The sequence below is a fragment of the Choristoneura fumiferana genome, chromosome 22, assembly GCF_025370935.1.
Source record: "Choristoneura fumiferana chromosome 22, NRCan_CFum_1, whole genome shotgun sequence".
Lineage (NCBI taxonomy): Eukaryota > Metazoa > Arthropoda > Insecta > Lepidoptera > Tortricidae > Choristoneura > Choristoneura fumiferana.
Genome location: NC_133493.1, coordinates 12916068 through 12937366, shown reverse-complemented (window position 1 = coordinate 12937366; position 21299 = coordinate 12916068). Strand labels below are relative to the sequence as shown.

The window sequence follows — 21299 nt, the reverse complement described above, 5'->3', positions numbered from 1 at the left end:
CGCCTCATCATTGATTATCTTATGCATATTGTGTTCATTATCCTCGGGTGACACTATTTATCGGCCGTACAATACCGACATGGAAATACCGACCTGATATTTCGTGTACACGCCCATGGAAACTCAGTTTGACACCAGATTTGGTACATTCAAGGATTTTAAACATTTTACTTATCTATCATTGTAAATATAAACTAGACTAGTGCATTTCAATATAGAAATGTAAAATGTTTAGATAGTTTAAATGGGGGTATTTCAATTATTAAGACACCATGCAATGAGGGCTACCGTTTTCGCTCTCGCCAGTTGGCGCCACTGTAGACAATGGTCCTGCCTGAAATATATTGCGGGCGTGAAAATAAAATTTACATTTAAATCATATTTATATAATACCTTAAAACCGTACCATAAAAATATCGAGCATGCCACAGTGTTGCGTAGTCCCGTTTTGTTCGGAAAAAATAGGATAAAGGTTTCCGACATACAAAATTGTCTCAAAACACCAAAACACTGACATTCATTGCCCCGTAACGCATATTTGCCATAATTAATTTCAGGTATGCAAAATATTCACAAAATTATTCTAATTATAAATAAACCCGCATAGCTCACCCAAAAACAGTGAGATCTGACATTTCGGAGACCTCTCGCTACACTAGCGCCTCTAGCGGCAAATTCATACGCGATACGATAGCCCTCGTTGTATAGGGGAATATATTAATAACTACTTCCTGTGACGTGCTGCAAAAAAGCCACTGGTTCCCCCTGAAACTGCTTGGAGAACGTACCTAATAGATGATAATGAAAAGACCAATTCAGTTCCCTACAGACCTTCTGTATTACGAGGCAAAGCTGCTTAGCATCAGGCAGCTTTTTGTCATTAAAGTCATCATGCACACTCAAGAGCCTCCATTCATCTAATCTGAGGACATATAAATCAGTTATTAGTGGTATTATGGTACCAATATTTGGCAGTTAGGAGCAAAAACAATTGATAACCTTTTAACTCAGCACTTATAATTTTGAATGTCAGATTTTGCCAATCAAAAAAAGTTGCTATGGAATTTGTTTCTGTTAGTCAAAGTTCAAAATTGGAAAAAAAGGCCTTTTAAAATCTACCTACAAGAATTCATAGGTCTCTGTATGTACCTACAGTCAATTAATTGGATTCTTAGGCCTACACTTAAACTAAACTAGAATAGTTAGCTAGAGTTAGCTAATGTTGTTCGAACTTGAAAAAAAAAATTGTTTATTTACTTTAAACTTAAGTCTATTTGACATCAGTGATTGGAACTTCCCAGTAGGTATGCAAACCTGTGTCAGGAAGCCCCGCTCCTCCATAGCAACAAGTCTCAAACTAGAGATATTATAAGGTGAATATCTAAATAATTATATTTTCTTTCTGCTACTCACTAAAACTAATTTCTGTGTGTGCGTGTGTGTGTGTGAACATATGTCTGTTTACTCTACATGATTATATTTGCCGATACATTGAGACAGCTATGACATTCAAGGTATTTAATATCTAGCTTGATACAGTAAAGCCTCTGTCTCATCATAACTGAGAGGTTTTAACCATTTCATTATTTCTTTTTTACACTTGTGCAGCAGTAGTTGATGGATGTTGAGCTTATTATTTACAATGTTATATATGTGCTGACTGCGCTTTATATTGCCTTCTAGCAAACATGGATTTACTGTTTGGTTGGGGAGCAGCGTTAATTTTTTGGGAGTCGATCGGCATCTAAACAAAGTTTTTGAGTTCCTGGCACTGAATGTGTTAACATTTTTGCTGTACAGTACTATTTTGTCATTTGATAAGCAATGTTATTGACAATTTTTTTACTATGATATGGTTCTATGGCAGCCCAGGAACAAATTGAATTGAATTAAACACCAACAGATTGTTGATGGCCTGAACTCGGAAAGGCCTAAAATCAAGAAAGATAGTTAAAAAAGGCAATAGTAGTGAAACTTCAACAATGTTTTACATGCAAATTTATTTATATAAAACCTTAACTAAGCCCTTACGATAATCAATCATAATACTGATGGCATTACTACTCCTTCCATTCGTCATCTTCTGTGGTATTTTCAGTCTCTGATACGTTTGATGTAGAATCCGCTTCGTCCAGCCTCTTGAAAAGAGAAGTCAATAACTTCTTGTTCAAATGATCAGTTTGTGTTATTTCTCGCATAGGCTGCTGTTGGATCTGCTCTGTGTTCTTCACTGTATTATTTTCCGGCTCCGGCATGATGGAAACGCGTGATTTCAGAAAACAAAATTATAAAAACAAAAGAACTCGTGTACGCCTTAAAATTACTCATAAGAGTTAACTAGAAAATTATGGTTGTCGTCAACTTTCGTAGAAAACAAACGCCCGTGTCGACTTCTTAATTCGGTTGGATAAAATGCTGCTTATCGCAATTTTACGTTCCGTTACACACAATTTAAAACATTTTGACGTTTGTAAAATTCCAAATAATCATGAAATTATTATTATAAGTACATTACTGTAGAGGCCGGGAAGTAGGGGGTTGCCGGCCAAGCAGATATAGACGGCCGAGCCAAAGTCAAAATGCTACATTATCAAAGTCTACATTCTTATTCTTACACTGTGGCCGAACGTAGCGAGACCGGATAGGGATACGAGGCCGGCAACCCCGCGTTCCGGCCGAGGCTTGTATTTGTATAGTGCTTTTCTCAAACATGACATGAAATAAAATTAAAAAAACAAGAAATGAAGCTGCCGGGACGGGATGCTAGTCTCGTCGCCGTGCTGTGTGGCTGCGGCACCTACAACGCGATACTTCCCGGCCTATTACTTGTAATACAACGTCAATATTTCATGTCATGTTTGAGAAAATGTAATTGAAGATCGTTAAAGTTAAGTACTATTGATTTGTATTTTTTTTCAGTTATATTACATATTTAAATAATAATCTGTATTTTTAGTTACCATAATTGTAAAGTTGCGTTGCGTTCATGTCATGAAGGCGTTGTTATTTTTTTTTTCCTCTGGCCATCCTTCGAACGAACGGAACGACGTTTCCAGCCAGCGACATAATCGGTCGGCTGGTGTACTTGACCAAAAAAACTAATAAAAGTTAGTAATTTACTGTAAAAACCACGTATTTCTCGCTAAAATAACCCATTTAAATCATCTGTGTTACGTTGCAGTGCATACAATCCGCAAAAGTTATCTCAATGTCGGCAGAACAGTGTGTCAAAATCTTACATAACTGCACCTAACCTGCATCTATATCATCTGATTTTGTTTCCAGAGCCGCAAAAATGCTGGGTCGTTTCGGGCCTGGTATCGCCCAGGTGACGGCGGTGGTCAGTCACCAGCAGAATAGGAATATGGCTACTCTGAAGGCCATTTCCCTCCGTCTGAAGTCCGTCACGAACATTCAGAAGATCACCAAATCCATGAAGATGGTATCAGCTGCCAAGTAAGATCTTTGCTACGTACCTAAAGGACTAACTAATTGAGTTCGCAGATGTGAACCAGAGTAGTCTCAGGTGGAAAACACAACATTTTTGAAAATGGAACATTGTAGGTGACACAATAACTACCTATATTTTATTTGCTGAAATTTTATACAGCCAGCACTATTTATTTTCATAAAACATAATTTCTATTATGCAGACATGTTATAAATTTTTTACCTCATTGCCCCAAAAAGGATGGTTGTCCTATTTGAGTGTATGCACCTTCTATTTAACCAAAGATAACAGCAATTCAGTTATCATTGGTTCTGGGATCCTTATTAGAGACTATTCTAAATTCTAGAATGTCTTTTTTTTAAATGGTTAAAAAAAACACTTCAATATTCAATTACATGAGAAGTCTTGCCAGAATAGCATAAGTGACAAGTGAAGACGGGACCTTACTGAAAATATTTTAAAGTAAACCACCAGTTATCAATATAATCGTTTAGCCAACTCTGATGGTTTACATAGTCATTTGTTTTCTGAAGTAATGTTTTTATAATATGTCTTGCTAAAAACAGCAAGAGAAAGCCATTAAAAAAAAATGTTTTTATAAATCTTAGCTGTGCAGTAGCCAGATAAACATACACATAAAGTACTTATAACAATTATTTCATATGGGTATTTTGAAATCTGTCCAGCTAAATCCACGGTGTGAAATAGCTATATCTTTGGTCTCTATCTTGTGTCGAGAATAGATCAGAAGAATCAAACTTAAAATAAACTAAATAAAATAAATATTGCATCTTGAGAGCTCTTTCTAATCTTCGGAAAACCATCAAACATCCTCCTCAACATTGGTGGCCCTGACGTGATACTGTTATTTAATCTTTCCGGAATGTCCTCATTTTTCACTCTGTTTGTTTGATGGTTATGCTTTCACACCTAAGGTACTCAACTGACCCTGAAAATTTTAAAAGTTCCCGTGGGCACACAATAAAAAATTCTTTACAAAGTTGCAGTCAACAGCGCAGTTAAGCCAAAAAAACTATAAAAGCCATAGGAGCTGCGGTTTCAAATCATATCTGGCAGCCTAAAAATTATTTTCGTATTAAAAAACAAAACATGTTAATGTGAGGGCCTACACTAGCTCACGCGGTTTGCACGGAGCGGGCGGAAGCCTATTGAATAGCAGTATGAGCTAACTGCGTGCGTTGCCTAGCCATGCACCAGCTAGCGGAGGCAATAAATAAATATGTGCCCCTGCAGGTACTCCCGCGCTGAGCGTGAGCTGAAGGCTGCTCGTCCGTACGGCGAGGGCGCCGTCCAGTTCTACGAGAGGGCCGAGGTTAGTATTGACAACTTGTTATTTTCAAGTGTGAAGATTAGCGCCATAAAAAAGCAAAACAAGAAAAATCTTAGTTTTACCCAACCTCTTGTGAGACGTCTTACGGCTGCTGATGATGATGATAAAATGCCGTTACCCGGCGTGTTAAAAATAAATTTAAATGAAATTTAAATTTTTAGCAATGGGACAAAAAAAATTTTTTTTAATTTTATTTAACTGGATGGCAAACGAGCTAGTCAGTCTCCTGCTGGTAAGAGATCACCACCGCCCATAAACATCTGCAACACCAAGGGTATTGCAGGCCTAAGATGGTATACCTCAAGTGCCAGTAATTTCACCGGCTGTCTTAATCTCCACGCCGAAACAACAGTGCAAGCACTGCTGCTTCACGGCAAGATTAGCGAGCAAGATGGTGGTAGCAATCTGGGTGGACCTTGCACAAGGTTCTACCACCTGCAAAATTATAATGTATGTTATTGGTGGATGGGCCACGAGGGATTTTCAGTAATGCTCAGTTTATTCATTTTCAGGTTACTCCAGCTGAGGATGACCCCAAGCAGCTCTATATTGCCATGACCTCCGACAGAGGTAATTTTTATCTAACCATTGCTGTTATTTTTCACTGGCTAAATCACTTGGCGACATAAATCAACAGTACCTGTGCGAGCGTTTTCCCAGAGATGAGACCACGCTAGATCGATTTGTCATCCCCGAAAACCCCTACACATACCCAATTTCATCGAAATCGTTGGAGCCGTTTATTATATAAAGATTTGCTTGTTTAAAGGTTTGGTTATATCTAAATATAACCATCACAAATACCACACAACATACCAGTATTACTAGTGTTTCAAACTATAAAAGTTCATTATATTGTTTGTGTATTTTCGATATAAAAGTTCATTCACAAAGAGACTTGAGATGAGTAAACAAGTTACACAACTGTTCACAAATAATTAATTACACCGTTTTTTATTAAAATCCGATGTGGAACATACGTAAATCCATATTTACTAATATTATACATGCGAAAGTGTGTGTGTATGTTTGTCCGTTTCACGTCGAAACGGAGCCACGGATCGACGTGATTTTTGGCATAGAGTTAGTTTATGGGCCAGAGTGACATACGCTACTTTTTATCCTGGAAAGATGCATAGTTCCCGAGGGAATAGCGCGCGATAACCGAAATCCACGCAGGCGGAGCCGCGGGCAAAAGCTAGTACAAACATAAATAGCCTGCTGAAATCGTTATTTTTCCTTTTGGCTTTGCCATAGATAGTCGGGTAAAAAAAAAACACGCTCGAGTAACTTCCTTAGGGGCAATGGAACCAATTGAAAAGTACTTCCAAATATTTTTCATTTTTTTTTAAATTGACAAAAAAAAACTTGTCCAATATTTTCTAATAATAATATCTAACAGAGGGGCTTATTAGAAAGGGTCTGTTTTTAAAACTTCAGGTCTATGCGGCGCGGTGCACACTGGAGTCGCCAAAGTCATCCGTCTGCGTCTCGCGGAGCCCGGCGCGGAGAACATCAAAGTGATCTGTGTGGGAGACAAGTCCCGGGCCATCCTGACCCGTCTGTACAGCAAGCACATCATCTCTGTTTGCAACGAGGTAGGTTTTTGAAGTTGGACTTATTCTTCAGTGGAGAATATCAAAGTATTCACATGGGTGACAGGAAGCGAGCCATCCTAAACCGTCTATATGCCAAGAATATCATCTGTTTGTAACATGGTGGGTATTTGAAGTTGGATCTATCCTTCAGTGGAGAATATCAAAGTGATTTGAATGGCAGGCAGGAAGCGAGCCATCCCGATCTGTCTATGTGGCAAACACATAATCTCTATTTGCAACAAGGTGGGTATTTGATGTTGAAGTTGTTACCAGTGGAGAATTCGTTATTTTTTTTTATTATTCTACTGTTTGATAAGTTTGTTGAGTTAAAAAATGAAACTGTTCAATTCATTCAATTGTATTTCTGTGAAATAGGTTTCATTAAAACAATAATATTCGAAATAAAAATACAAGGACTAATAAATAATACATTAAACATTTTCTGCGAAACGAAATTCTATCAAATTTGTCTGCGAAACAAAGGAGCACCAGATTAGCGAGACTGTTTTTTTTGTTCAGATCGGTCGCAGGCCACCGACTTTCCTGGACGCGGCCAAGATAGCCACCGCCATCTTGGGATCCGGCTACGAGTTCAACTCGGGCAAGATCATCTATAACAAGTTCAGATCCGTCGTGTCGTACGCGCAGGCTGACTTACCACTGTTCAGCCTGTCGGCTGTCGAGGTCAGTAAAGGTCAAAGTTATCAGCCAATCCACTGTTGAACAGACTTCTAGAACGCCACAATAAACGACTTCTTGCCACTTGCATGTTACTGGCAATATTGGCCCAAATTGACCAGTTGGTAACCATTTTTTAACTGACTTAAAAAAGGGAGGTTCTCAATTTCACCCGTTTTTGACGCGGTTTTCATTAGACGAGTTTTTTTTTTATTACCACTGATTGCATTGACGTTTTTTCTTGATAGGTGGAATATTACTAGATGGCGTTAGTATCGAGTGGTCCGTATTTAGGCGCTTTTATTGTTAAAAACAAACATAATAAAACATAATTAAACTATAGATAGAAAATTTGGCCTAAATATTTTTGATGTCTAAAAAAACGTCCCTTGCTCATTTTAACGCATAATTCTCACTTTAGAATTGCATATGTATACCCAAAAGACTTATCGAAATATTTAGGCTCAAAATCATTCAATTTCCAGAACGCCCCCAAACTGGCTGTCTACGACTCCCTCGATTCCGGCGTACTGCAGTCCTACATGGAGTTCTCCATGGCTTCCATGCTTTTCTATGCGCTCAAGGAAGGCGCTTGCTCTGAACAATCCTCCCGTATGACGGCCATGGACAACGCTTCCAAGAACGCTGGAGAGATGATTGACAAGTTGAGGCTCACCTTCAACAGGACCCGTCAAGCCGTCATCACCAGGGAGCTGATTGAAATCATCTCCGGTGCCGCCGCTTTGGATTAAGCGGGAAGTGACAACGGATTTCACATTTTTTTGTTAACTTTGCCCACTTCGGTTGTGGTAACTTTGCCCAGTGTTATGGCAACTTTGCCTATAATATCGAGTAACTTGTATTACTGATAGGCAATGTTGCCACTATTTTACTATAGTAACTTTACCAATTTACCCTCTGCCCTTTAACATTTGGTAGGAATTTAAAGTGATACAAGCTTTGCGGAAATTAAAATTCTCGATGACTGAGTCCTTACTAGATGTAAGACTATTTGGTTACTACAATATTTGTATCCTCGTAGAGAATTTAATGAAGCAAATGTTTAAAAATTAATAGAAATCCTTGAAATCCGCTGTCGCATTTTAATATTGTTTATTTATAACTACCATTTTCACATAATCAAATCAATAGAGAAATGTACATAAATTGCTGACATTTTCGGGCAGGTGTTCAATTCTGTTATTAAAAAATTACACGCATCCACTGTCACTGGCTTTAACACCTTTTTATTAATATTATTGAACACTCGCGGAACTTGTAGGTGGTCATAATTGGAATACGTTTGTCAGTGGTGGTTTACGAAATAAAATATCATTTAGACTATGCTTTTGTTTTATTTTACACAGCTATTTTATACTATACAGTTTCCTTAATTACCTTAAGTTTAACTAGTGTAAGGGATAGTGAAGTTTTTTTGGTGATAAAATTCCAGTCACATCAGTCTCTTTTAAAAAGCAAACAGAAATAAAGTATAAATTAAAACCAAAATAGATTTTAGCTGTTTTATAAAAAAAAACCTCGTACAGCGTTGAAAACATTACATAGAATTAAAACTTGATATATTATATTAATTTCTAAAATACGGTATGGAAGTGCGGGGCTGTCTGCATTCATTTCTATTAATACACGGCGTAATATGCGATCCGAGAAACATTAGAATTGACTTTATACTTAACTCCACTCGCTTGCTGGGTTACCAGTGTGAAATATTACAACAATGTAATATTTAAATTTTTATGACCTTGCATTATCTTTGTTAAAATAATGCCTGGGGCTTGAAAGCGCCGTTTCAAGTAAACTGTTACAGCAGTTTACTTAACTCCTACAAAAAAAAACAGACGAATTAAGAACTCGCTTCTAAAAGTAAAAAAAAAAAAAAACAAATTTAGTACCAACGCATGTCATAAATTTACACAACTGGCAACATACTGCGTTATGGTGCGCCAGCAAAAAAAAAATTCTTCAAACCACAAAATTGAAAAAAAAAAATCTGCACTTTTTTACTATTTTAACACAGCTTAATTGTAATTTATTTGGAGATGCAAACACGCTATATTATCATAAAAATAAATGCAGTCCCGCCAAAACCGTAACTTAGTCCTATTCCTAGTCATTTTAAAACAATGTTTAAAATACACAAATAAAACGAAAAATTAAACTACATTAACAATACTAAGACACGATTACATTTTAACTAAATCCAAAAATAAAAAAGTAAACCGCCATTTTCTTTGTAACTGTCACATTTTGAATTTAATCGCTCGAATAAGGCAACAATTTTGTGTGAAAAATGTAGTTTTTCCTCATCAACTTTTTCAACATCTACTTTTTATCGGATTGTACTATTTTTATATGATCAACTCATGGCAAATTGCAAGGTATTAATACATTAAAAAGTATAGACAATATGATCCTGTTTCACCCTTCATTAAAATAAGTTTTATGCGACAGATATCTGTGATATCGTCTCTGTTTGTTTCGTCTGAATAAATAGAGATGGCATCAAATTTATCTGTAGCATAAAACTTATCGATGTGTGCTGAAACAGGTAAGATAAGATATATCAGTTTGTCAACATAATTATGAATCATCTGGTCATCCCATTTTCTGATTTAGAAATAAATTTTACTAATACTTATTTCATATCATTGGTAGTCGAGACCGCCCAGCGAGAAGTGGTTCGATAGGAACCTTCTGCCATTGAAAAGTGAATGATATCGCAAGTATTAAAAACGTTTTATCTTTTTTCGTGAGGTCAACCCACTTTTCGCTGATATCCACAAATATTCTAAATAAGTGAACAGAGGCGTCTTTAGTATAGTATGTAGCGCGCGTGTGCAATTATTATTTTAGCGCCATCTAGGAAGCGCACGGTCAAAATGGCATAGGTACAAAGTGCCGCGGCCGGCGGCGCCCCTAACACCGCTCGCCCGTGTGCAACGCATACCCTGCACTATAGGTAAAGACGCCTCTGAAGTGAACGGATAAACATGGAAGTATTACTATAAGTCTAAAATGAAAACCCAAATTTCTGGCCGACAGATCGTTTTTACCCCTATCTTGGCGCGTATCTAATAAGATTTTTGTTAGCTCTACCAGAATCCAACAAGGCTTGAATTGAGTACACTTGTCTCTCAACTTGCCAAGTTTAGGGTTTAAAAAAAAACCTGATTTGACTTTTAGCTGAAAAATTATTTTACAAAATAAATAACAAAAACCATCGATATTGTTACGTCCAATATCTCATAAGCGGCTGAACTGATTTTAATGTAACTTAGCCATGACTCAGCTCGATTAAACTAGGTTTCTGATTTTAAAAAAACCGCGTCAAAATCGGTCCATCCGTTTCGGAGGTATGATGCCACAGACACACATAGCAAACAAACTTATAACAACCCTCTTTATGCGTCGGGGGATGAAAAGTAATAAATAAATAACAATTTGACACCACCTTGCCCACTGTCGAAACCATTATATATCTATACAGCCAGTGTCAAATTATATGTATATTTTTGTCGTCTTGATAACGTACATATATTTATGTTATGACGTTGACTGTACAGTCGAGTTCATAAATTTGTGAGCAAAAATTTCTTCAGATATACATACGCATACGCTTCTACGCGTCTACGCCATTAACAATAGTGTTCAGATATTTCTGATAAAACTTTTGCTCACAAGTTTACGAACTCGACTGTACATCACAATACACTGACAATGACTCTTTATTGAACCAGTCCTTTATTTTTGAAAAGCGTTTTTCAAAAAGGTATTTCAAGATAAAGGACGTCAAACTACAATATGGTACAAGTATTACTTCCATGTTTCATTTGATACACTACTGTTATACTGTTAAGGCATTATTGAGCAAATTTTGACACCATTAGGTTTACCAGTCGAAAATTATATATTTATATAATTATAAATAATATTATAGATTAGAAAATGATGAACAGTGTCTACCCGCGACTGCTACTGAACGTGATGTTATTTATACCTGAAATAGAAAATCCCTAATTATGTTAAAAGTCACGGCAAGTTTAACATGAGCGCTCACAAAAATGTTCGTCGTGTTGGAAAGTTCCTAGAGTTACGGTTAGAGCCTGCAGACCGCAGAATTTGGCCGATAGTTTAGTTGGTCTCTTAATCAGTAAAAAGATGTATGTAAGTGCGTACACTATAACAATTTGCCTTTATTAGTGTGACAGACGGACGGACAGGCAGCGGAGTCTCAGCGGGTCCCGTTGGTACCGTTTGGGTACGGAAGGCTAAAAAATGCTGACTCTAGAGATGGGTTTCTTAAACTTTATTTCGCCCAGCCTCCCCGAACCAAACATAATATTTTCATGCCCCGCCTTAAGTTTCAACAAAAATAAGAAACACATTTTGCGATTGAATGGCAATTCGGAACAGTTAATTTACCCACGCGTTAAACAGTTTTTTTTTTCGAAAATGCAAACGCCCTGTTACGCCCCCCCGACATTGCTCTACGTCCTCCTAGGGGGGCGTGCCCCTTTGTTGGGAAGTCCCGTTCTATACTTCGTATTTTGAAAAGCGTTTAAAAAAAACCGTAACTATTTCTTATGAAACCAAAAAGCATGTAAATTGTTACATATTTGCTGTACTTAAATTATTTTTTCAAGTGTTTTTCAATAAAAAGACACGTCAAGAAATCGAAGTATATAGCCTCCTGAGTCCTGACTTTTTTTTTACAAACTTAGTGCAAAAGACCTAGACGTGGTTGAACTGCTTTGTTATTTCAAAACTATTAGAATTCTTTATTCAATGAACTTGATTCAATGAAATAAATTTGTACTTTATAAAGTACATTTGGCCGTGTTAGTGTTAATTGGTCCTTTATAAAGTACGCGAGGGCTCAGGAGGATAATGAGGGTATACTGACCGGCGACTCCCTCACTATGGACAGCTGCAACGCGGGCGGCGTGCGCCAGACGGCGCTGGACGTGCGCTTGAGGTCGCGCCGCTCCAGCGCGGGGAAGATGGCCCGCAGGTCGGGGCTGTGAACGCGCACCGAGAAGAAGCGATCGATCAGCGACGACGGCAGCAGGTGCTGGAGGGCCAGCTGGCGGTGCCGCGCCTGTAACATAACATAACACAATACAATACAGGGTGTTTTTATACATTTGCTTTAACTTCGATGCAGTGCTTGGTACATTAACGTAAGTTATCCTGTAAATCAGTTTTATCTACACTCATATAGTAAATCCTCAATTATGCGTTCAAAAAGTATAGGTAATGTCCAGCATTACGACATTGGATTCTATTATGAACACGGCTGTATCGTAATGAGATTTCATACATCACTACAGCACGGTGGGGGGGGGGGGGGCGCCGCGACCTCGTGCAGCAGCAGGTCGTCGCGGGCGTAGCTCGTGGAGCAGACATACCTACCTAGTTCTCGTTAATGCACACTGATGTATTAAACTGTAGATCCACAGTCGCGCGTCCGAATATGTCCGAGCCAAATGAGCGCCACTTTGGTAAATGTGGCCTTCTTTTTTCTCAGTACGTTGTTGTCAGTGCAAGCGTAACGATGCCCACGTGCGTCTTTAAAAAGTGCAAAAATCACTCGCGAAAACGGAACAAATCTGATGGAATATCATACTTTCAGCGAGTATTTGTTGTTTTTTCTATTAAATTCTAATAATCAGAGAGAAATATTGATTTAAATTAATTTTAAAGCCATTTCTAAATTGCTAATTAAAAGATAAACGTTGCCAGAATTCCACAACATTGACAAATGCCTTGTCTTTGTCACACGCACAGGAAATCATATCAGTAAAACGAAACAGATAAACAACAGAACATGGAACAAAAGTGTAGTGGAGTTGCCGTCACTCTATTTTATTTACAGAGTCGCCTAGCAACGGGTAGCTATGTCGTTTGAATATTTACCTTGAAGTTTGCGATTTTAATTATGTTTTATAAAAGCTTCGATAATATAATGTACTGATTGTCTGACTGTGTGGTTTATTCGTTTTTGTGCAAAATTAATAAAGCAATTTATGAACCACAAACCTCAATGAAGCCAACTTTGATAAAGCGCTCGCCAAATCTACACCGTATTAATCACTATGTTTACCTATTGTTTCTTACACTAAAAAAATCATACTAAGTATTTTACACTGTTTACAAGGTTTATAATACAGTTTACAATTTATTCACACTAGTCGAGCTTCTTATTATTAAATTACACAACATACGAAGTCCGCCGAATTTCCCGCGAATGAACTGTGCTGACAGACAGCCTGCAATTTTTTTTTGAGCTGCGCGCGCCTTGCGCTGACAATGGTTTTAGAAGCAAACAGCCAGAACCAAGGAGGATGAGAATTCAAATTGTTTTTTATTCGAAATACTTGCACAAGTGCTTACATTTCGGCGATATTTTTAGAAGCTTTTCTGTAGCTTGCCCTATTTGCTTATTTATTTATTGTTTGTTTGGGTCAAATCTTGGAAGCTAAATTTGACCCACTTCCAGTGGTCCGATCGACTTGAAATTTGGCATACTTATGTAAATTTGGTGACAATACAATAATCTGGTAGTGAAAACTTGGTGGTTCTGTCAGAATCGTCTCTGCAGGAGGGAACTCCTCAATAGTTAATAGTACCGACTTGAAATTTGGTACATATATGTAGTTTAGACGACAATTCAAGTACAGTCAACAAAAAGTACATTCGGCAAAAAAGCTTGTATTAAAAATTAAATTTTTAACAAAAACTTATTACAAGCATTATATTTATTTGCAGTGTAATGTAACTATGTTTGCTCGGGTGGAATCTTTCAACTCAAATTTGAAGTGGATATCTTCAACCGATTGAGCTGAAATTTTACACGCATGTATACTTAAATCCGATGACAATGCAATATTATTATAACATGGAGTTGATCTGATGATAAAGCTAGCGGGTGACCATAGGAACTCTGTGATAAACGACACGACCACATCGAGTTTGGACTCGTTTGTCGTCTTGACGAGTACTTCGGTAACCAGGGGCATAAAGTAGGTCTCTAGGTGCAGCGTTTTGGGCTGTGCGTTGATATATCAACAGTCAGTTAGTCAGTTTATTATTTTAATTTTATATATATAGACAGTGCCGGATTAGCCCATAAGCAAATTAAGCGCTTAGGGCATCACGTCTTGGGGGCACCATAAACAGAAGCAAAATTTTTTTTGTTAGCACATAAAAGGTAAGGCTGTTTGAAAATCCGCTCGCTCGTGCCTCCCCATAATCTCTATCGTCTTTCATAAATATAATATTTCGTCGTAATAAATACTTATTTAAAATATCGATGGGGGGGGGGGGCATAGGCGTGCATTGCTTAAGGCATCAAATAGTCTTAATCCGGCTGTATATAGATTATCTTGAAAACGGTAAACATTTGGACTAAAGAAAATTGGCTTACAAGTTACCTTTTATTTTTTTTTAAATTTAATTGACAAAAACTTTTTATTACGAAAGTCCTCTCCGAAAGTCCGAATGCATTCTTTGTTCTAAAACCTAAATTCGTCCGTCTTAAGAAACGTCAAACTCATCCAAGCAATCTTGCAACGTCGCCTTCAATGTAGCAAGTGAAATTAATCCCTCTGCCTTTTCTGATAAGGCTTACATTCATATTCGAGCATGCGTATGTGAAATTGTGGAGTTAGCTGTCAAGTGTCAAGCGTTGTGGAGTTTTGCCGCTAGCGAAATTCAACTGTAATAGAGTAAAGACTAGGTTCAAATTTCGTCACGTATTCTTTCTATTTGTTTGTGTGGTGGGATCAGTGTTTCTACGCACACGTAAATAATTTATTAATTGTGGAATATGGCCGCTAGCGAAATTCACCTGTAACTTAGTAAAGACTAGGTTCAAATTTCGTCACGTATTCTTTTAATTAATTTGTGTGGGTGATGATTTTATTTGTTACACAAACAAATAAATAGTTCGGACATTCTTTGATGGGGATTTTGTTTGGCAATGTGTATCTACAGTTTAATACATCAGTGTTAATGCAGGTCATTCTCAATGGTTCGCGGAACACATGATAGAGGATTTAATATATGGAATATAGAACACTCATATGACCCTATTATAAAACTCTGCTATGCCTCGTTTCATAAAACCACACTCGTGTTTTAAGGACCCCTATTACGATACAGTTGCGTAAAATAAGGTAAACAATTTTGTTGGTCTGAAAATGAGCTCTGGTTAAGTTGGAAACGGGTCAGTGTAGTGTGGTGGTGGTCATAGATGGGTTTGTGTGATTTGATTTGTATGTGTTCTTAGTGTGGAGGTGGAGGAACTGCATGAACACGCATTTCTTGCATAAACGTAGGCATCGTAAGATCACGGTTGAGCAAAGTATTTCTTTTATCTACATGCATATCATAACTTCCCTATTATATGTTCAGAAACGACTATCAAATGGTCTTTATTAAGAAACCTGGTATCTGCGGGTGCATCTTAATGTTCACATTAAAGTACAGTGCATCTTAATGTTTACATTAAAGTATCGGTAATACTTTTTTTTTCAATGCATATCTGTAATGCATACTCGCCTTCGGCTCGTTTCATAAAACCACACTCGTACTTTAATGCCTCTCATTATGCACCAGCCACATAAATAACTATTAGTTCCAGAAGCAAGTAAGAGTGACCTTAGAGGCGCACCACGGCGGCGTGGGCACCTTGGGCGCGTCGTCGTCGTCGTCGTCAGAGTTGAGGTATTGGAAGCCGTCGCACATGTACACGGGCTCCATCGGCGCCGCCTTGCCGCACGGCGTACCCATCTTGAGGGGCGTGTGCACTGGAATATTAACACGCACTCATTTAAGTAATAAGGTTAACCGATAAAACAAAAAACATTTAATTTCTTTTTTGCTGACTGTACTTTTTGTTAACTGCACAGACAGGGAAACTGAGTCACGTACCAGGGTAACACCTTTGTACTACTTGTCATGTTGACATCACCGTACATCCACCAAAGAAATCATAGCGAAATTGGTTGTGATAATGTTCCAACCAGGTACAGTTGAGTTCATAAACTCGTGAGCAAAAATTTGAACAAAAATATCTGAACAGGCTTCTACGTCGTTAAAAACAGTCGTGTTCAGATATTTTTGATCAAAATCCATCTATCACAATCACATCACACCGGCTATTTGTGGGTGAGTTGAAAGCAAAGCGAGCACGCATAATTTTTTACAATTATTGTTGTACACGAGTGTACAATATGGCGTTCTTGGCGCTATACGCAGTTAGTTAGTAGTTAGAGTTAGCTCGCTGCGCCTTCACATAAATAAAACCGGCCAAGAGCGTGTCGGACACGCCCAGCATAGGGTTCCGTAGCTATTACGAAAAAATCAAGTAATATTTTTCTAAGGATACCTTAGGCTGCTATTTACTCTTAAAACTACTAATAATTCTCAAGCAATCTTAGCCGCTATAATTTTGCCTTTTAAATTTGATATTATTTACTACCATTCTGAATTTTGATTTTTATTTTACCACTTTGTTGGCGTGACTGATTTTATGATTGGTTTTTGGAGTCTTTTTGTATTTATTATTTCAACTCCAAATTTGTTACTTTTATGGCCATCCCGTGAAAACCAATCGAAAATGCCAACACCACGGAATGCTGAGGACCTGGGTTCGATTCCCAGCGCTGGTCTCTTTTCTTTGTTTTTTTTTGTGCATCGATGTCTCAGTTTATTTTCGATGTGACTGATATGTATATTCATACCAAATTACAGCTTTCTAGTACTACAATGTCTGAGCCAAGCCGCAGACAGACAGACGGACAGACATGGCGAAACTATAAGGGTTCCTAGTTCACTACGGAACCCTAAAAACCCACATTGAAATCGGTCCATCGGTTTGAGAGCTACGATTTCCACAGACACTGGCGTGAAACTTATAACACCCCTCTTTTTGCGTCGGGGGTTAATAATCAGATCAGAGTCGGTAGGTCGCCTTACTTTTGTCTGCTTCCATTCTTTGCTTCATCTTCTGTTTCTCTAGGTACTCCTTCTGTCTCTTTTCAATCTCTTTGGCCATTATTGCTGCTTCTTTCTTCATACTGAAACAAATAAAAAAACTGTAAAAAAGGTGTAAAAAAGATGAGCTCTGTTTGAGTTCGAAACGCGTCAGTGTAGTGTGGTCAAAGTCAAAATATCTTTCTTCAATTTATGCTATGACAAGCACTTATGATGGTGCTGGTGATAGATGGGTCTGTATGATTTCTGTGTGTTCTTACAGTGTTGAGGAACTGCATGAACACACATTTCTTGCATAAACGTAGCCATTATAAGGCCGCGGGCGAGCAAAAGTAATTGTTTCAATTCATATATACTCTATTTTTTCCAACAAAAAAAAAAAACTATCTACAAAAATGAATAAACTTTTATCATCACATAAAACTACTAATATCAGAATCAGATAATCTATCTATGCGTTTGCCGCTGCGCTCACCGCGTAAGACATAATTATTTTTTCAATCATTCGTAGTATTTTAAAATGGCTTTTTACAATCAGGCGACGTATTTAGAAAAATATTGTTAATTTATCACGAAACATACCAGCGATCAGCGTGTTTCGTTGGCATGCCATTTCCTCCGGTTCCCCCGTCCCCAGTGGTGCGGGCTGGCCCAGCTGTTCTGGTACTGTATACTCACGCCTCGCTGTCCTCTATCTGCCGTTTCCTGACAGCCTCGGCCTTCCTCTGTTCGTCTGCGAGCCGGGCATGCCGCGCCGCCTCCTCAGCGCGGCGCCGCTCCTCCGTCTCAGCCGCTTTACGCGCCAGCTCTTGCTTTTTCTGGAAACAATATTACAGCCTTATTCATAAAAAAACCTTAATTGAGGTTTGATCGGTCTGTTACTTAGCAGACTGATTAAGCTTGTTAGACGGTTGTCAAGAAGTATGATTCATAAACGCTTGCTAGCAGTCTGCTAGTTGTTGAGCTGCTGATAGACGGATTAGACGCGTTATGTTGGCAATCTTGACAAATCAAAGACAAAAAATGGCCTCATCGATAATTAAAAAAAAATTGACAGCAGTGACAGCAAATTAGCAGAAAAAAAAAGCGAGATGTTTGTTTTCCCGCCATTTCCGATCCGCATGTTTATGTTTAAGTGCAAAAAGCCGGAATTATGTTAATCATCCTAATTTTATTTTTCTCATATTTATTGTTAGTAAAGTAGTAAAGTAGCAGTAACTTTAGAGGATTTTTAAATACAAATTCCTGAAAATAAATTTTCCTGTTTTTTTTTTAATCTTTGCGTAACTTCACCCTTCACTAAAAATATCTTCGGTGTGGTTTTTTGCTCTTGTCAAAGTCAGCTGTTCAAACTTGTGGCGGCCATTTTGTGACTTAGCAGGGAGATAAAGGAGGGTCTACGGTCCTCTAACTTTAGCAGAGCCTTGATCGACTGATTAGCGCTAACAGACGTTTATGAATCACGTTTTTTAGCATCGGGCCTTCAAGGAGCCTTCAAGGAGGCTCTAACTTTTTATGAATAAGGCTGTTAGTCTGTAGCCAGGGGTCGGACAAAAAGTGCCGATGACGTCAAACCACTTATAGGATGACTTCAAATAGTATTCTCGATTTTCATAAACAATTATCACTTCTCATTTAGCAACCTCTTTATTAAACGATATGAAATTTATTTTGTTCACTGAATTCCATTGATTTATTTACGATTATTTTGCTACTTGTTACTACATGTCACACGGATGTTTAAATAAAAACATCATCTTGTGTGCAAGATTACGTCATTTTTACGTCATCCGCACTTTTTGTCCGACCCCTGGTCTGTAGTCACCAGCAATTGGGTCAATTGCAAGGCAGGCAGAGATAGTTCGCGCAGCAGCTACGCGCCTCATAGTACGCTGTCTCATGGTACGAGGGCTAAATATCCTTGGTACTTTAAATAATTTAACATCTCTTTAACATAAACATTTATCAATGTTCTGTCAATTTAGTATTGTATCGCATACATTGAAAATGGTATTGTAAAACTCTTTATTGTACATAAAAACACATTAAATTAACACAAAACGGGATAATAAGATGTACAAAGGCGAACTTATCCCTTAAAGCGATCTCTTCCAGTTAACCTTCGAACGATTGACAGGATATCAGAAACAAAAGTAGACACTACGAGTACAATGGAAAGATAAAACAGAACCGAAATTTTAAATTTACTCCAACAGTGCATTATAAGTATACATACATATATAGGGACACCAATACATAATAACAATAAACTAATACATATCTAGACAAAAAAACCACATGTAAAATACATATACACATACACGACACACACAAAACAGAACATACAACTCTTGTCTCTTAAGATTCTACGATGTACTGTAAATTATATTTAATCTAGGTATATTATGGAAAAATTTATGTTTTTTAAAAGTTGCAGAACTAAAGTAGCCGCTCAGTTACGCAAATAGAATCGAACCTTTCCATCTAAAGCCCCGTTGTCTGAGCACCTTGTAGATTAAAGACCAAGTTCACTCACCTTTTCAACTTCCTTCATCCTTTCTATTTTTCCTTGATCCGCATGCAGTTGTTTCTCCATCCTGTGAATATTAACATCCCTTATTAGTCTGTGGACAGCGATGACCACTCCCCCCACACACCCCCCAAGACAGGTCTTTACCTTTGAGGCGGAAATATTTCACAACTCTTGTGACTTAATTCTCTGTTCAAATTTACTTTTAAATCAAGCGTCATACTGACAAGTAAACGTCAATTAAAAACAAAATTTACTTCAGAAAATTTTTGACATTTCCATTTTCCCACTCGGTTCACCTCGCGTGCCGTAAAAATCTTGAAGTTTACTTGTTTTATCTAATTTTGCAGTTTATTTAACAAGTACCTTACCTAGTCGTAGTAAAAGTATTGTATGCAACGTTGTAAAAGTAAAAAAAAAAAAACTCATGACATCTTCTGATGTTCGCTATGCTCACATAGTAACTCACGCCACTCGCGTTTTTACCCCTGTTATACAACTGTTGCATAAAATGCTACAATGTAGTGCTGATTTTCCGGACAGGACCACATCTGCCAGGTCCGCTAGGTTAGTAGTAAGTATATTAGTAGGCTATAATGTAAGAGTGGCACCTCTCTCTGGCGGCAGCCTGCATGGCCGCTCGTCGTTCCTTTTCGGCCGCCTCGCGCGCCGCCGCCGCCGCGGCCATTTTCTCTTCGCGTTTCCTAATGCAATAACACAGTAATCAATCCATACTAGCATTATAAACGCGAAAATGTGTGTGTTTGTATGTTTGTCCGTCTTTCACGTCGAAACGGAGCGACGGATCGACGTGATTTTGGGCATAGAGATAGTTTATTGGTCAGAGTGTGACATGGGCTACTTTTTATCCCGGAAAAATGCACAGTCCCCGATAGCCAAATTCCAAGCAGGCAAAGCCGCGGCCAAAAGCTAGTTTTACATATTTCAAGGCAAATGTTGATAATGCAAATATTATTATGGTAAGTGAAGTGATCCCCACGATCATACCTTTTCTGTTGCTCCTTCTTAGCTTCCAGCATGGCTTCCTTCTTCTTCCTGGCGTCGTCCTTTCCCCGCGCCTCGTGCTCTTCCCTCGCCTTGTTGATGGCGGTCAGTTTGGAGGCCGACGCGGGCATCACCTTGACCGGAGGCAGCTTAGCGGTTGGCTTCGTTGCTGATGCTGATATCTGGTTCAAAATATACTGGTTTAATTAAATGGCGTTCACGGACCGGGAGACGAGCTGTCGGTGGGCCTCCAACAAGATGGAGCGACGACCTGGTTAAGATCGCGGGATCGCGGTGGATGCGGAAAGCACAAGACTGGTCTGAGTGGAGAGCCTTGGGGGAGGCCTATGTCCAGCAGTGGACGTCTTTGGGCTGACATGATGATGATGATGATGATGAAATAAAAAGCAAATGAGAGTTATGGTGACAGGCTAGAAATAAAATAGCTATTTGTGCAGCAAGAAAGTAGTTGTTTTTTTCTGCGAGTGTTGATTTTGAATCCTGAGCGCGGCGAGGGATTCAAACACACCAGATGCAAAAAAGCTTTGATCTTTGATTTGATTTATCTCTCGCTTTTTTCGTGTTGAAGTAAAGTGACAGATCAAAGTGAAGTAGAAATTCGAATTTAGTGAGTAGACCCAGCACTGACCTCAGCATAAAAAAAAT

General features: G+C 38.3%; 3 protein-coding genes across 3 annotated transcripts in view; 1 reads left to right on the top strand and 2 right to left on the bottom strand.

Moving 5' to 3' along the window:
• Nucleotides 1-1982: 1982 nt before the first annotated feature.
• LOC141440515 (uncharacterized) lies at nt 1983-2359 on the bottom strand. The gene has a single exon (XM_074105045.1). It carries the CDS (start codon nt 2253-2255, stop codon nt 2061-2063), a length of 195 nt encoding a protein of 64 aa, XP_073961146.1. The 5' UTR covers nt 2256-2359; the 3' UTR covers nt 1983-2060.
• Nucleotides 2360-2997: 638 nt separating this feature from the next.
• On the top strand, nt 2998-8422 carry ATPsyngamma (ATP synthase, gamma subunit). Its single transcript, XM_074105043.1, has 7 exons — nt 2998-3107; nt 3286-3456; nt 4706-4784; nt 5315-5372; nt 6243-6400; nt 6920-7084; nt 7564-8422. Exons 2-7 carry the CDS (start codon nt 3296-3298, stop codon nt 7828-7830), a joined length of 888 nt encoding a protein of 295 aa, XP_073961144.1. The 5' UTR covers nt 2998-3107; nt 3286-3295; the 3' UTR covers nt 7831-8422.
• A 185-nt stretch (nt 8423-8607) lies between these two features.
• Nucleotides 8608-21299, bottom strand: part of Incenp (Inner centromere protein) — a 35149-nt gene continuing 22457 nt past the window's right edge. Inside the window, exons 20-23 of the mRNA XM_074105046.1 lie at nt 17081-17181; nt 15761-15909; nt 12003-12197; nt 8608-11096 (exon numbers count right to left, since the gene is read on the bottom strand). Coding sequence (XP_073961147.1) covers nt 11091-11096; nt 12003-12197; nt 15761-15909; nt 17081-17181 — 451 coding nt within the window. The 3' untranslated portion in view covers nt 8608-11090. The remainder of the gene's footprint in view (nt 11097-12002; nt 12198-15760; nt 15910-17080; nt 17182-21299) is intronic.

Coding starts and splice junctions, on each gene's coding strand:
- LOC141440515 (XM_074105045.1), bottom strand. CDS start 2,255: ATGCCGGAGCCGGAAAATAATACAGTGAAGAACACAGAGCAGATCCAA.
- ATPsyngamma (XM_074105043.1), top strand. CDS start 3,296: ATGCTGGGTCGTTTCGGGCCTGGTATCGCCCAGGTGACGGCGGTGGTC. Junction 5,373..6,242: donor TGCCATGACCTCCGACAGAG/GTAATTTTTATC, acceptor TTAAAACTTCAG/GTCTATGCGGCGCGGTGCAC. Junction 7,085..7,563: donor TCAGCCTGTCGGCTGTCGAG/GTCAGTAAAGGT, acceptor TTCAATTTCCAG/AACGCCCCCAAACTGGCTGT.